Source organism: Phaethon lepturus, unplaced genomic scaffold, assembly GCF_000687285.1.
Source record: "Phaethon lepturus isolate BGI_N335 unplaced genomic scaffold, ASM68728v1 scaffold29915, whole genome shotgun sequence".
Classification (NCBI taxonomy): Eukaryota; Metazoa; Chordata; class Aves; order Phaethontiformes; family Phaethontidae; genus Phaethon; species Phaethon lepturus.
The window spans coordinates 25,180-42,455 of NW_010541765.1; the positions used below are offsets into that span (position 1 = coordinate 25,180).

At 41.8% G+C, this 17,276-nt stretch overlaps 1 protein-coding gene across 1 annotated transcript in view; it reads left to right on the forward strand.

Annotated features, from left to right (window-relative positions):
• The window catches only part of BBX (bobby sox homolog (Drosophila)), a 58,648-nt gene that overhangs the window by 16,450 nt on the left and 24,922 nt on the right, over positions 1 to 17,276 (forward strand). The window contains exons 5-7 of the mRNA XM_010287825.1: positions 4,949 to 5,029; positions 6,889 to 6,969; positions 11,740 to 11,820. Of these exons, the coding sequence (XP_010286127.1) occupies positions 4,949 to 5,029; positions 6,889 to 6,969; positions 11,740 to 11,820 (243 nt within the window). The remainder of the gene's footprint in view (positions 1 to 4,948; positions 5,030 to 6,888; positions 6,970 to 11,739; positions 11,821 to 17,276) is intronic.

Genomic DNA, 17,276 nt, shown 5'->3' on the forward strand with positions numbered 1-17,276 from the left:
TAGTCTTCTCCTGAAACCTGGCCCTCCACATCAGAGAGGCAAGCTGTGTAATCTGCTTTCTCTAATGTGCGTTCTACATTTTCAAAATGTAGAGCAAAATATTTGTCATAAATACAGCCTAAACAAAACTAGTTGAGGGATTTGTTGGATGTTGTTAGAATCATGATGGGCCAGAAATTAGCCTGTACATACTAATGAGTTACCGTATTTTAATTGTCCTACACTATCTGAGAAGCAGGTAAGTGTCAGCACTTTCCTAGGGAACAAAACTGCACATCTCCAGTTCTTTCAGAGGGTTCACAATGTAAAATACATCCTCCAGAACAATCTGGGTGCTTGGTATTCTCAAAGGGACCCAAATGGATGAAGTTCAGTCCTCCTAATTGTGTGGCAGCAGGGATTAAGTCTCCAGCTGTGTTTCTATGCACTGGGAAACTTCCTCAGTTTCTTTGCATTGTAGCCCTGGTGTGTCTTCCATTTTCCTTTGTTTCCTTTTGATTCAGTGTTTCAGTGGTAATTAGATATGGAGCAAATACTTCTCAGGCTTGTGTTTCCCAAATGCAGTAAAGATCCTAAACCTGTTTAGACTTGGATAACTGAACAGCACTTCTGGCTTCCCATCCTCGGGCGTGCGGACAGAGGAGACAAAGATGTTCATCTTTGCATGCCTATGGGACAAGCTGTAGTTCAATATCCATGCTTATGCTTGAAAAGTTTCACGCTCAAACCAGCATTTGGGAGGTCAGCAGAATGCGCTAGGAGGTGGAATGAGAGGCTCAGTAAGAAGCTCAAGAATTAATTTGTAGAATTGGTAAGCTGCTTTCCTTTTCAGTGGAGGGGGTTAGAAGTGTTCTGTTAGAGTTGGTATTTTGACATGGGGGAGAATTTGGTGTACTAAGGTGACTGCTGAGGTATTGTCAGTGAAGAGGTTCAGAAGTTGCTTAACCACAGAAAATATAGTTGGGTTTTTTTATATGCATGTAAGTATATAAATACATGTCGTATAGCTAAAACCCTGGCATTTCTGTATTTAAAAAAAAAAAAAGATGCAGTGTCATTTTTAAAAGAATGCTCTAAATGATATCATGTAATCTTCATTACCATTAAAGCATGTGTGTGTCTACATGTAAGATGCACATGCATATATATGGTTCTTAAACTGGGGGATTGCCAGATGTAACATAACCTGTTAACATGCAGTTTGACTGCTTGTCCATATGTATGATTATGCAGACTTGGGTGGCCTTGTAAGCATAGATCTTAAATACTATTATCATCTTAAAAATTGTTAATAGAAAGGAAGGCAGCACTGGCATAGTTTGCTCAGAAGTTGGGCAAAAATGAGGCACATGATACTCTAAATCCCACCTAAACGTATTCTGCACCTGCTGATTTTCTGTCAACAGATGTATAGGGACTTTTCAAGTCAGGTTTTAAGTCTTGGAGTTGTCAGAAACCCAGATGTCAGGTAACGAAGTGAAGAGGCACCAGTGGGAGGACAGACAGAGGCACAACAGCGTTATTTACAAAATTGCCCTGAAGCTTCAGTCGCTGTATCTATATGTCGCCACTTATGTTCCTGTTTTTCTAATTTTTTTCAATAGACTAGAGAGTTTCTCTTCTGATAGCAGAATTCTATGTCAGTACAGGATTGATTTCCAAACAGCAGCTTAGAGTTACTAAGCAGACGGGCAAGAAAAGCTACAGATCTTACCAGCAGTTAACTAAGGACTTGGACATGCAGTGAGTTTCCACCTGGCTTTTGGGTCCTTTCATCAGTTACACAAGACTGTGGTGTGTATATGAGCGTATTTTGTTGAACACCCGAGCAGAAACGCCTGACGGGTCTGCTCCAGCGACTGCCGCTGTGCTGGGTGAAGCCCGGTCCTCCTACACCTCAGGTTTACTAGCGGAAAGGCTGAAGCTGGGCAAGGAGCGCTGCTTACTTGCCCGCTCCCCTCCCTCCCTGCACATCTCCCTTACTCGCCCGTCAGGCCCTTCGCTTGCCTTACAGCAGCACCTAGTGGCCGGCCTGTAGGTTACTGCCCAGAAATCCTGGAATGTGTGTGGTCCAAAACCTGGCTTTTCTACCCGTTTCCCCCCTTGCCACTGCCCGGCATATGAGGGCGGCATTAAAGCCCGGCGTCAGTCGGTGTGGGAGGCGAGCCAGGGGCTATCCTTCGCCTTCCTTCAGCGTGGTCCGAGTTAGAGCAGGTTACAGTAACCTGCAGGGACGGGGAGGCTACAGAAGCGTTACCGTGCAGTTCCCTTCTCTTTGAAAAGAAAAGGTTATCATGCCTGTGATGCCGCGGTCTGCGCAAGGTAGTATTGCCCAGGGAGTCAGTCAGAAGTGAAAAACCTCTGGGTGCAGCTGAGGGTAAGCCAGGAGGAGGAAAGAGGAGAAGTGAGGAGATGTTGAGGACATCTTATTACAGCAGGAAATGTATGCAGTGGCACTACCTGTGCATCCATTCCCTCCAGTAATTATTTTAGCACTTTGATCAGGTTCAGCCTGGCAGAGGTTAGAAGTCCTGGAGACAATAAATTTCCCACAAGTCAGGAGTGTGGAGGGAGCAAGAGAGTAGAAGAAACAAGCTCGAATTAGTGCTTCTGTCAAGCAAAGGCAACAGCATTAACTTTTTTAAGACAATGGAAATTGATAGAAGTATGGTTGCTTTAACCACAAAATCGCCTCCAAGTTACTGGGCACCAGCAATCTGTCCTTTACACACAAAGCTATAGGAAACCGGGCTTCACACCTCCCACGGCTTGTGGTTCCTGTACCACAAGGTGAAAAAGCTGTGCCCAATCCCCCACACATGGCTTTGGAGGCAACAAGAAAGCTCATCCTCCCTCTCTGTGCCCGCCCGGGGAGCGAGCGCTTTACAGCCCTTGTGTTGCCGGGGCTGAGCTGTGATGGCCCCTCTTGGGAGGGTTTCTCTGCTCCAGCACGGTGCTCCTGAGGTGGTGCAGGTCGATGGCTCCCAACTCAGAGCTGGTTTGTGCTGTGCCAGCTCCGGCGTGTGTTGGCACATTCATGTGGACGTGCCCCTAGATAGGCAGAGGGAGCTGCGAAGCCACGGTCTGCGTTATGGCGGGTGGGCAGGTTCAGGCACACGTGGCCTCGGGGAGCGCAGGCGTTTCGCACGGCTTCCTCACTCACGTTGCTTCTGCTAAGCAAGGTAGTGCCCTTTCGTAAGGCGCATTGGATAGGCTCCACTTGCGAACGAACTGCTTCAATACACACCACAAATTAAGCTGTGTAAGGCAGCTGGTGAAACTGCAGGAAATTTAAGTTCTGTGGGGAACCAAATCCCAAATCTGTTTATTCCTGGGAGAATCCCACCAGTGGGGTGGCCTGAAATAAGGAAATGAGGGCTCAGACATGCAAGCAGCACCCTTCTATTTCACAGCAGTGCAGAGACTCGGGCCTTCAGAGATGGGTCACTCAACAGCAGCCAGGTACAATGCATCCCTGGTACATTCCACACCACTGCTGAGGCACAGACGTCTTAAACCAGATCGTACAGAAGCAAAGCAGTAATAAACGTTACATAGCACAAACCACTGAAATAGCACAACACAGGCGTTAAAAATACATTCTTTGTAACCCTTTGGGTTGGTATACTCCCATAGTACACTGATAAAACATTGTGCTTGGTGTTTAATAAATATAATGGAAGCATAGATCATAGGAGGCACTGTTACTGCTTGGTTTGATGGCAGGGAAGAAGCAAGCGTGTGTGTAAGCAAATTGTCCTGCGGTATAGTTCCCTTGGCCTGTGAGCTGCTACGCTTGGATCTAGTGTTTCCAGGGGAGTATGGGCAGCAGATTCCTCAAACAAAACCCCACTGGTGCTATTGCAGAGCACGAGCGTCTCGGACAAACAGCACAAACTGCGTAGGCCTGGCTTTTCTGTGGTGCTTTGTGCTTGCAGGCAACAGATGCAGTTGCTAGCGAAATCTCATCTGTGCATTCACTGATAAATTGACATACTTGTTTTGATAATAAATAAGAAAAAACCCACACGTTTGAACTGAAATGTTTTAAATAACCTGAAATTTCATGAAAATTTTAAAATTGTTGGGGGGGGAAGTCCATCCTGCTACTTATCTTCCTAAAATCCTTGGAAGTCTTCTTTTCGTTTCTTGTAAGCCATGTCACATACCTTATTTTAGACTAACAGTACCTCATGCTCCTGTGGGAGTTACACATGTAAATCTTTTACATTCAAAGGTGATATTTAGTGAATTTATCATACTTGATACAATTTCATTACAGAATGATGCTTGATTAACACACTTCCGGCTAAAAGAATAGTACGGCTAAGCTCTGTGTTACTTCGAATAAGGCTTTTGTTTTTGAACAGTCATTTCTTTGTATATTGATTTCAGAAGTTATGACTCTTTCTTGCACTGCTGCTCATAAGCACCCCTAAATGGATGTTTAGGTACATTATTTGAACAATTTCAGATTTGTAGTACACTTTTCTTATTTTCATGCTGTTAGGTGGTTGGGGATTATTTTTCTAATAAATATTTCTGTCACATAGTAACCCTCAGTGTGTTCAAAAATTTCGTACTCAGAATGGTAGTACAAATACAGATAGAGCAGTGTTGATAGCATCACCAATACAAGGTAGTTGTGTGTGTGCAAAGTTTGGAATTATAAAAGGAAGAAGAAAATCCATGGTGTTTTTGTGGTCTTTCTTCTTAGGTGATTCTTAATGATTATTTACATGCATTAAAATGAGTGCTAAACTATGTTTTCTCCTATAAATTTGAATTAACTTGTCCAGGACTGTGAAACATCAGATCACCCAACTTTTCTTAAACACTGCTGCTTGTTATTGCTGCCTGGTATTTTGTTTTGATCACTGTTGTTCTTAGCTTGAAAGCAGCAGTCTTTCTTACTCTGAGGTCTTAGTCTGCACACTCCTTGTTTCAGGTTTCCTCCAGTACTTGCCAGTCTGATGGAACTAATTCTACGGAAGCCTGTCAGAAGTCATCATTGTTTCAGTTTGCAGAGGTGAGTTTCTTTAAGAAGGGTTATCTTCCCCCGTGTTTCCTTTTAAGAAGCATCTGATGTTCAGCTGAAAGAGAAATCAAAAATCTTAGCTAAAATTCATGCTTTTATTTGTTCCTTCTTTTGGGGTTTATAGTACTGGGTCATTTATCAGGTAGATAGGTCAGATTTGAAGTGCATGAGAGTGTGTTTAGGAGCATGGTGGAAAGTCTAGTGCAATAATGGAGCTGTGGTTCAAGCAGTAATTTAGACATGTGCCATTCCTGCACTTGGTTTTAAACTAGAGTCTTACTAACTAAAGTTTTAACATGTATATTTGGATGTTACATTATGTCCTTTACATATTGCGGCTGCTTTCATCATTGACTCTGTCAAAAATAACTGTAGTTCTGGAATATCCAGAATTTGTTCTGTTCTGTAACCACCAAATACCTCTGTGCAGCTATGCTTAGGTTTGCAGTGTACCACATTTTTGTCAGCATATTTGCAGTTATTGCTAGAAGTGCAACTGTGGTGGTTTTGTTCTTTTGGTTTGGGTTTGTTGTTGGTTGTTTTTGTTTTTTTAAAGTATACACTATTTCATCCAAGTTTTAATGGAATTAATTGATGTAAATAACATGACAAGAATGACGTTGCAAAGAATCCTCATCCGCTGCAAGCATCACATGCTTGTTTATGTCTTTCCGACTTCTGAAATGGTCATAATCAAGTGACATGTAAATATTTAACTGTACAAATGTTGATTGTACAGGATGCTGGGTGGTGTTTGAGTAAGTGCATGTGGAAAGAAATTTTGTCATAGCAGGGGCTTCTTTTATTACCTGTTTCCACACCAGTTGTGAATCTGACTCCCATGTCTTTAATACTCATTGCTGTGTGCAGCTTTATACTCCTTCCTAAACGTCATCACTTACGGTGCAGATACATTGCAATCCTAGCACACAAAAAATGTGATTGATTTTTTTTTGTTGTTGTTGTTTTGTTTGTTTTAACATCAGCCCATAAGACCTTGAAGTCCAACTTTAGTCATAGGCAGGAATTGTGTTGCGTGCTGCAAGATCCGCTCTTGCTAAGGGCTTGTGAGCGCTGGCTCTTCCTTAACCATCAAAGAACTTCAGCGGGTGCCAGGCAACAAAGCTCATCTGCACCACTAAAACATACAGTTTAGAAATAGCTCACTGATGATCAGTAATTAGAAATGCATATTAGCTAGTCTTAATTTTCAAGGATGTTAAACAGTTAGGCTGCACCTAACTAGTGCATGCTAGGCATGTGTGTCAATGGCAAAATAATTGGTACTTGTACCAAGGTATAACATTAATCAGGGGTGTCATTTGCAACAAAAGTAACTGACACAAGTTAAACAGTATAAAATGCAGTTCCCTTGGTGTTTGAGATGGATCTGGTATTTCTTCTTCAAGTACCTGCATGTGTTGTGTCCCTGTCCACAGTTAGTTTCTGTGCGAAGTAGCAATTGGTGCTTTATGAGCACCACCATTCTGAGTCTCAGATCTTTCACTGAACAATGAAATACAATACAGTGTTAAGTTTTTTGCTGCTAACCCTCTTTTGACGTATCAGCGGGCAAATAAAAGCCCCTTAAAAAAGTCTTAGCCTTTTCTATTGATCCTAGGAAAGATTCTCCTTGTGAAAAGTAATTAAATATCACCATTTCACAGGTCACCCATTTATATATCTCCTGGAAAGCAGATACTGTTTTTTGTATGGGTGTGCTGGGACTCATTTGCATGCTTTTAAGTACCAGGAGTCTGTCTGTATAATGGATCAGAAATTTAGCACGTTGAAGTTTGACACTGAAACTGAAGAGTTAGATAATACAAAAATAATTGTTCTCCTGACAGATCTCTTCAAGCACATCACAGCCTGGAGTCCCGGGAGCTGTAAAACAAACTGAGGAGTCTGCATTGTTTCAGTTTGCTGAGGTATAATGGCTGAAATATGGTGGGAGAGGATGGGAGGAAGCAAGGAACCAGTAAGAGTTGTCACTGAATGGCTAAGCACCCTGTCTCATAAGGGATTCACATCAGTAGATGTTTGTCTTCATGACAGCATTGTTTTAAGAAAATCGTGGGGAGGATAACCAGTAATTTGAAGCAGTATTGGCCAGTTCTACAAGCTGTAGCATGCACAAAAGATACTGGGCTTGTGAACTTTACCTGGCCTTTCATACCAAAGGACTGCTGCAGGTGTTTTTTTCCAAATGGTGTTTTAATTTACACCTAGGAAAAAAAACAAATAAAGGACATTCTGAAATGACACTATGCACTGCCTATGGAAGAGGCTGCAGCAGTGCAGAACAGCAACTGCCCTAGAGGCAGGAATCCTTTGCAAAATAAATTCGCAGGTCAAAGGAAGCTTCTTGCAACAGCTACAAGGATATGTAAGAGCATCGTTAGGTGGTGACTTATAAAGCCTATAAATTACCCATAAGTATGTAAGTTATCCTTCTTCCTCCATGTATTGAAGATCTGGAGTTCTCAAAGATTGATTTTAAAAATTTCTTCTCCCGTATGTTTAATGTGCTTCTATGAATTGACTTTCCACACGTATACTCTTCTTGCCCATTTGGGGGAGTCTGGTACTGCTTGCAGAGTCAGTTACGCTAAAGGTGTATTTAGGATGTCTCTGAAAAGACTGTGTTTGGAGCTGGTGCTATCATGGAGAAGTGTAACGGGATGAAGAGATTCCCTGGCTGTTATTCCATGTGCTTACACATACAACACACTTACTTCTGTTAAATGTTAAGCTAATTATGTACTGTATGTTTTTAGCTTGGCTAGGATGGGCCTTGATGTATTTCTTAGGAGGTCCAATTAAGAAAAAACAATTTACTGATTAATCCTTTTCAGAATTTCACAGGACCTAAAATCATTTCCTGTCCTAATTAAATAAACAATGAAATGACAAACCTGAAAATTGTCATACGGCTGTGACAGTGCATTGAGTTGCATATCACTATGCTGAGCCAGCTCATTTGGCACACTGAAGTGCATGTATGAATCATCAAATGTTAGGTAGAAGAGGTGATCAGAATGTTAATTAGAAACTGGAGAGCACAGTTTTAAAGTCAGGATTAATCTCTTTGTCTTGTAAAAATCTTAAAATGTGTGTGTGGTCTGGAGGGGGTTGTATTTTTTTGGCTGTTTTTTCAGTGTCTGGAAATAAGGAACAGAAATCTGGAAAAGCAAGAAAAAACCCAAAACAACAAAAAAAACCTTCTTGGCCATAGTTATTCCGTCTGTGTTATACTGTTGGTTTGAAACCTTAATGGCAGTGACTAACACCATGTTTTATCTACAGCAGTAGAGAAATGGCATAAAGATCACAGCCTGATTTCATTTCGGTTGTTGCAGGGGAAAGCATTGAGTATGCTACAGAACCTCTTTAAGCTTTCTCCTCCTGCTATTAAAGCTGCTTGTGCTCTTTCAAATATAAGGGCTTTCATTTGCACAGGGTGTCTTTGTCAAGTTTGGCAAAAATCCTGTTCCTTACTGTGCCACTTCTTATTGGGTCCTATCTATATGAATGCATTACAGCATTTAGTAAGCTAAATTATGGTAAGCAGTTTGTAGTAGGTTGCTGTCAGCAATGTACAGTGCTACAAAAGAAGAGAGAGGGAGAGAAAGTAGTTATTTAGCCAGTAGCCAAGTAAACCTGTGAAGAAAAGTGAAGTGTGCTGTGGTCTGATGTGCCTGGAGACTTTTGGCAGCCGTCCCAGCTCAGTTTTGGTTCTGGCAGGGTGTTCTTCATATGTTCCCTTTCTCTTTGCTGCCTTTGTGGCGGGGCAAGTAAGAGTGCCTCTTTGTGAAACAGCGATCCATTGAGTAGATTTGCCATTTAAAATGGACACCTTTACCCCAGGAGTACAAGTCCCCTGTCACTCAGAAATAGCTCTTTATACGTAGACATAGCATGGGATTCTTTCTTCTTTACAGCCTCAGTTAGCCTTTCATCTGGTTGTCTGTCCCAAGTGCTGTAGTCTTCAATTAAAACTGTTGAGGATATGGCTAATGAGGACTTGCACAACAGATAATGAAAATCCTGGGAGTAAGACTTTGCTGGGTCCTGCAGGTGCACAGGCAAGTGCCTTGGAGGTCTTCGAAGGTGATGTGATGTCCTCATAAGAGTTTTTTGAAATCTGGAGTGGTGCCAAGTTACGATCTTGGCTTCCTCATTCCACTCTGATCTTGGAAATTGTTGGCCCTACTTTTGTCCTTCTCATTTGTGTCTTTATGGAAAACCATTATACAGGCCAGTGATTTTTGAGCAGTTGGCTGTGTTCCTTAGCACAGTGGCTGTTTGCAGGCTGTCTGCTCACGTGGGCTGGTTGCTGTCATCCTCCTTGCCATGTGAGGGAAGCAGAGCAGATGTGACCCCTTGCTCTTTTGGTCTTATGGATGTGTGTTTGGCAAACGTGAACAGATGGTGATGACTGCTTCGTAGAGAAGAAACACAAGTACCTCTTAGATTTACTTAGCTAAACTCTCATCCATTGTGAAAAAAAGAAAAAGCTTCCTGAGAGTGGAAGCAATAAAATTACTAGTTTACCCATCTTAAAAACAAAATGAAGCCAAAACCCACAAACTCTTCACTTTCAGCTGCTTTTCTGAAGTTTTTCCTCTAGATGATTTAATGAAAAGGAATTGCATGCAGCATGCAACAAGGTGGAATTTTCTTCACTAGTCCAGCAGTTACTATCATTTAAGAAAAATGCATGCTTGAGGAAGATTTTTGTCCCTGCATTCTCACATACCCACTTTAAGCAAGCTTGTGGGCAACTCTTTCTGTTTATTTCTGTGCTGGACAGAAGATTGGAATCCAAAACTTTTGGTCAAAATGCCTTGAAATTGGGAGTGTGAGAGCTAGTTAGTATCTTCCAGCTTTCTCTTAAGTAAAGATGTAATCTTTCCAGGTAAAGCTATTACGTAAAATAGATGAACATATTTGCTGTTTACCTATATACTGAAATTATTAAATATCTGTGTTGAAGTGAAATGCCTATTCTAAGAGGGAAAAGAAAGACTGGTACCATGCCACATGCTTCTTATGCAAAGCTAGAATGTCATATAGTAGCTAAAATACTGACCTGAATGGTAATAAAAGATAATAATTTGATCCTAATGATCCCCAAGTTAAAACCTCTACGTAAGAAGGGGCTATTTGTGGTTGTAGTACTGCAGGTTCTGATTACTCTAATTAAAACTGGAAGATGGTGTTAAGACAGCCAATGAGATCTGTAATCTCACTGGTTGATGGCTGATGGATCAGCCATCCTCTTACTTCTGATATCTGGCCAGCAACTTTGGCAGAACGAGTTCTAAGTTTGTCTCATGCTGTTTGTTTTCTTAGCTGTGAAGAGAATTTTTTTGCTTAAGTGAAATCTTGGTTTTCTCTCTTTCTATTAGTACTACATGGATCTTGCTTGCATTTTGTTAGGAGCACCCATTCTCTTGTCAGAATGAAAGTCTTTACTCTGTCCTCACATTGTGCATCAGGAGGCAAGATACGCATGCATGTTCTCAGGTTATACTTCAGTGTGTGGGTGTTTGTCCCTTTTCTGCCACTCATATTGCACTGAAAAAAATCATTAAGAGATGAGAATTTATTACAGTAGAAAGATAAAAAAGTTGAGGCCCTCTTCCTGCAAAGTGCAGTGTACAAGATCACTTACTTCAGTGGGGTCCTGAGCAGGTTCACTGAACTGTCTCAAAGCAAAACCATTTAGTATTACTCGCCATATTTTAATTAGCTTGCAGTAAAATGGAGGTTCTGGATTTTTGGTGAGGGGAGGGAGGTGAAGTTGTAGTGAATCTCCTTGACAATTGAAAAGAAAATTCTTCAAATAATCTAGTTCAAAAGAAAGACATAAAATATAAAGGCTAAGTTGATATTTTTTGCATCTGAAAGTTCATGGTCATAAGCCTGTTTCTCCTGATGAAGCAGATGCTATGGAAACACTGCTGGTCTTGCTCCTAACCTTAGGGGTTTTCAAGGCTTCCAGATCAAATACTACCATGTAATGCCATGCCAAAAAAGATCAAATCTGAGAAATAATGATTAATTTTTGCATTGGTGAACTGATAATGCTGCACTTGGAAGCAGATCAGAAAAAATTTGGCTGCAAAAGCAATTCCCTGAAGTGCGGTGGTAGTTACTTACTCAGCACTGGTGCTGGCACACCAGCATCTATTTAGAAGGCTAGATTTGATCTCCAGAGGTAAGGTCTTACTTCTTTTTTCTAACTAAAGAAAGCAAAACAAGCAGTGCCTGTGAGGATAAACGGTCCTCTTCTATATCTGCCCAGGCTTTCCGCAAGAATTTTACTTAACCTTGACCACCACAGTTCATGTTTTTAAGCAACAGGTATGTCTTGTTCACTTAGTCACATAAAACACATGTAAGAGACACAGCATGATAGAATATTAGCTGTGGACCATACAAATGTAGAAGAGAATCCAGGAGCCTAGTCTAAGGAAGAAATTCTGTATTTGCTTGTATCCTGCTGACTTCTAAATGCCTGTTAAGTGTTTCTTGGATGGTATTGCCTATCTGAAGTAGGGCCTTCTGCCAGAAAGATCTCAAAGGAACTGATTTAACTAACTCCTTAATTTTTTTCATTCTTTTTCTCCCTTCCTTTCTGTCTTTCCTGTGTGTCACTGAAATACTTTCTCCTCTGTTCATTTAAAACCTAGATCTCATCAAATACTTCCCAGTTGTCAAGTCCTGAGCCAGTAAAGCACTGTGGGAAGTCGGCACTCTTCCAGTTGGCAGAGGTAAAGTTAAATCCATTAGCATCACAATGGGAAGATGTGTGTATCTTTTCCCCAAAAAAAGTATGAATTGTGTAAGGTTTGCTCTAGCATCAAATTTAGTCTTTCTAGAAGTACAAATTAGTAAATAATGGAATAATAAGAGAATTAGGCAGTTGCAATGGCCCCAGGGACTTAGCTTTTCTTATTCGCTTATTAATGTGCATAGTTTCTTGGAGACCACACAGAAAAAGTTACGCTTCTTTTTAGAAAAAAATTTATATAAAATATATTTCTAATACATATCTATAACATATAATATTATAGGAAAAACTGTAATAAAAACAATGCTCAGGACAATAGCAAAGACAAGAGACAACAGCACTCTTAATGAGGAGCTGAATACCGGGATTCAGAAAGTAGAGCTTTGGTATAAGGACTGGAAGGTGCATTGCTGAATGGGGACAAAGAATAAGAGAAAAGTAGACTTTGAGATCATCAGGAATCTGTATGAACAGAGTTGCAAGTTGAAGCAGTGGATTAATTTCTGAAATTGGTAGCTGTCAGCAGTAATCAAGAATACTAGGTCACGTTTCCCAACAGTCCTAGAAATTCTCCGTGAGCCTTAAATATACCTTGTAGAGGTCTCCCCTTTGATATGTATGAATCACTCAAAAACCTTTGAGGCTTGGCATGCAAATATTCTTCTTGATGATTGAAAGATAAAGATAACATGCTGCATTCCAGGTAGGTAAGGGAGGATGCTAGCACCTTACTAGTACACTCCCCCTGTCCCCCCCTGACCCCCGTCCCACCCCTCATCTCTTCCTATTTCCGTGAGGAAAATGGTTCTCTAGATCCCATCTAGTGGCATCCAGCGACGTATTCTCAGTGGTGAGGTTAATCCCTCTCAGGGAGAAAAAGACAGAGATTGGAAGCAGTGGAGTAAAAGTATTTCATGCCTTATTCCACGGATAGTAAAGCTACCATCTGACTTTATAGGAACTTAAATGAGTGGAAGAAAACATGCTTTACCCTACAGGCAGTCCCTAACAGCAGTAGAGTTTGTGGGTGTGTGCTACATTGTCAGCAGTGCTTATGCAAGGGTGATGGCATCTAGCCGTGATCTGTAATGGCATTTGACTATTGCAATCCTGGGACAGCAGTAAGGCTAGTAACACTTAACGAAGGACACCAGAAGTTTTGAGGTGTCCTCTGTCGCAGGACAAAAGCAGGCTTTGAGTAGTGGTGTTCAGAGTAAGGCTGCTGCCAAGTCCAGCCTGACTTTTGGAAGTCAGTATTAAAAGTTGTGATGTGAATGTGAAGCTTGTGAAACCGTAATGTGGGGGAAGGAGAGTCACTTGTCCACCGGCGTGTGGAGTTTGTCCTGCAGTTAGTGGAAAAAGTGAAGCTGAGTCTGGCAGCGTGATGTTCGCATGTTGGACAGGTTTCCATGATCTGTCCCTCAGTGATTGCTTAAATGGATTCCTACAAGCCTAATTTAGTATACAAAATGAATGTTAAAAGGCTCTGATTCAAACTGAGAAAAGTATGGCAGATGTGCTAAGGGCAGATGTGCTAAGCACATCCTCCTTACCCCTAGCTCTGGTAGGATATTAGTGCTATTGATTTTTTCCAGTTTTGGAGATCTCTTGGACTGCAATTGGATAAATAAAATGAGAGGTTCAGCTTAACTTTTCAAATAGCAGTTCAGGACCTGGTTTGGAGCATCCCAGGTAGACTCTGTTCACTGCCACCTCAAGGGTGTCCTGGGTTTGGAAGTTGGTTTGGCAGACACCTGTGCTATGCCGCTGTAACTCCAAACCGCAAATGCTGTGCACTGGAGGGGAGTGCACTGCTGTCTCCATGCTGCCAGCATGGCAGTGGTCTGGCGCGTGGGAGCCCGTCTGCTTCAGCACACCACACTGCTCTGCTCCTCCTTCGTCTCTCTGCTATGTGGATTAACCAGTTTTATCTTCCTCATGCCTGCCTTTTTGCTATCTCAAAGAGGGTGATGAAATAAAATGCAGAAATGGGTTAAATTATTTTCTGAAAGATTCTGAGAATTTCTAGGTTTCTGAAAAGCGGTCGGAGCAGCCGCTCTGCAGCCTGAAGCCTGGGAGGCTGTTGCTGACCAGCTCTGCTGAGTCTCTTGCTGTGCCTAGACGCGTGCGGTGTCCTCAGCCGTCAGGGCGGAGGCAGGAGCTTGAAGGGAGGCAGCGGTGGGAGCACGGGTCACCTCCACGAGGCAAGGAAGCCACTTCTGCCCCAGATTGCTAACAGCGCTTGGCTGCAAGTGGCATTTGGAGACTTCAGCAGTAATGGTCAAAGCTTGGGAGATGCTGTGAAGAGCTGCAGCTTCCAGGAGACCTAGAGATACAGCGCTGTTAACCTTTTTTGTTTTATTTCCATTACAGCAGTGATGGTTTGATTTCTGTAAACTCTGTAAACTTTGTGGGCCTGTGTTGGTTGAAAGCAATGAAAACTGAGTTTGGGGGGATAGAGGGAGGTAAAAGGTTGTAAACATTTTAGTTCCCCGGTCCCTAGAACTCCTCCTCTTTCTAAGGACACAAGTATGAGAAACCTGCAAGCCTGATCAGAGATTATGGGATATGTCCTTAAAAACAGAACATTTTCTTCTTCGTACTAATGGCCAGTCCTGAGACTGATCCTTTAAATGGTTTAGAAAAAGTCATTTCTTCGCGTCTAGCTCATAACTGAAATAAAACACTCTGAAGTATTGAAGAGGATCACAACCTGATCCAGGAAAAAGATTCTGGAGAATCATCAGCTACCTGCTTGGTAGACAGCCTCCCATACTCTTGAGGAGTAGTAAAGGTTACCGAAGGTTTGAGGGCTCTTACTTCACTTGGGTTTCATAGCATCTTTTACATGAGTCCTGTAGGACGCCAACAGGCAATGCCATATCCTGACAGGAGTAACCTTCTTCAGCTATGACAAAGAAATGATTTTGCAATCAAATGTCCGACTAAGCCTGCAGAAACACCACCAGCTGGGTTGCATGCTGGTGTAGATTGCTGCTTAGCTGCTGGAGTCTATGTGCGAGAGAGCATATGCTCAGTTCATCCTACTCTGCAGAGGGAGGCCTGACAAGAAGGTCCCCAAATCTGGAAATAGCTTTTAGTGTCCAATGGTATTATCCACCGGAGCAATGGTGGAGCAGGGTTGTATTTATAACAGCATGCACCAGGTCTGCACTTCTTTTTCAGTATATAATCTTATGAATGAATTTTGGGAAGAGGGAGGAAATAATCCATTCAAAAGCTGTGTGGTAAACGTAAAAGAATTATACTGGTAAAATAAGTTTTTCTTTTTTATCCCCCTCTGTTTTTTCTTTAGATTTCTTCAAGTACATCCCACTCAGGTCCTCCTGATTTAACCAAGCAGTGTGGAACATCAGCATTATTTCAGCTGGCAGAGGTAATACTAAAATACTGGGGACTAATTACCACAGGTGCAGTGGGGTGAAGAAGTTAATGATGTTGATTGCTGAAGTCTGGAAGGCAGAACAGTGCTACAGTTATAATTACACTGTTGTTTATAGAAGCATAAACTGTTGTGGCATGGGTGCCACGAGTCAAGATTTCCCCAGACTAGCCATCAACTCAGAGGTTTCTAAGAGTCTGTGCTGCAGCTGAGAAGTACCAGTCCCTGGTGGCAAAGGGACTTTCCAGTCACCATTGAAATTGTTTCAATTCCTTGTTTTAGGCTTTGGGTTTTGACTGTTTAGTTTGGCCAGGGTGGTGTCAAGGAGTTGAGAGGGAGGGCTGGATTAGTCTGTACTCAGATTAGGGCATTGCCATTACAAATACGTGTTAAAGGTCATTAGTTGCTTTCATTTATTTTTGCTTTTCATGCCTACTGTTTTTTGAAGTGGGGAGTAAACAGGTCAACAACTTCTATAGAAAGTCTGCTATGATACTCTCAGCAGATCCTCCTTCTGGGAACAGTTAAAATCAATGGCCCTTTTTTTGAAAAATTGTATTTCTTTTGTTTCCAAGCTTTTTTTTTTTTAAGCTTTCCCCATCTTAAAGACTGTGAATTGAAATTCTATTTAGAGCTTACAAAACAGAAGTGGTTTTTGTGTAGCCGCATCTGTAACCTTCTGTACTATTGACTACTGCAGAAGCAAAGAAGGTATAAAGAAAAAAAAAAATCCATGGGGAGGGGGGGAGTGTGTTTAATTGACAACATACTGTTACTGCCCAATGAGTTGCATTTTAAAGATTGATCTGTAGCTTTTGAAAATCGTAGGCGATGTGTTTTACATTGCAGTGCAGTACAGAAGTCTCAGAAGTACCTTGATACCAAGAACCTGCCTCAGCATAGTTGTGGGATTCTCCTCTGCTTCTTAACAGACACTGTGCTGCCCAAACTCCAGTGTTTACAGTGTTCAACCTAGCTTGACCTGAGCCAGATCAGGAGTTTCTGCCCTGTGCATCAAGAATTTTGGAAACTTACTACAAAGCCTTCTATCATTGGTGTTATGCTCATACATATGTTGGTGTAAGGTATTTTTAGTTGCAAGGAAAAAATGCCTTGCCAATTTGAGAAGTCAAAAATTGACCTAAAGAAGACCCAATGATTGGAGGGTACGTCCGTACTGACCACATGGCCCAAGGGCTGAGCTGTGGGATAGGGAAATTCCTGATGTCTGGTTCAAAACAAGCCTCTTCCATCTGGTTTTGCTCCAGGTGGGTGGTTGGTTGACATTTGTTTTAAAACAGAATTGCACTGGGAATTCAGCTTGTGGGCTTTGAGAGGGAGAGTAAGAAGAATGCATATCTTCCCAAGGGCAACTGCTCGGTCCTGTGAAGGACTACTCTCTGTAGCAGTGTCAGCGTAGCTTACAGGTGATCCAAAACCAAGAGGATCTCCCAAGTCAGTGCTGCAGGAACATGGCAGTTTGAGTATCTTTTTACATCTCTTTTTTTGAATATCGCTGTTTCTCTCAGTACAAGGGATTTGGTTTCCATTAATGTTAATCTCCAGGAGGAGATAACCATGACAACCATTGCTGCTTCGCAGTTCCTTGCAAAATAAGTCTGTGACATGAGAAGAAAGATTTGGAAGGCTTTTTCACTACCTTCCAAATTATTTCGCACATTTAAGTAAAAGAAAATAATCTCAATTACTGAGATTCAAGTACCCCATCCCCCCTCAGGGCCCTTTGGGAAATGGAGGAAAGAATCGTATATAAGGACATTTGGGAGTTGAAAGGGGTATGGATCTGAAATTTTAAGTAACTTGTCTGTGGCAGTTGTGAGAGATACTGTATTGTTCCATTGCATTTAGGGTATTCTGAAAATCAATCTAGCGGTGGGTTTCCAGGTTATATAAAAGGCACTTGAAGGATCATGGAAACATCACTGAGATCAATTGGTGTCTTTTTCTGTTAGAGTACTAGAACCCACCAGCCTTATTGTAGCACTTAGCCATCATCATACCAGTTTCAGCAG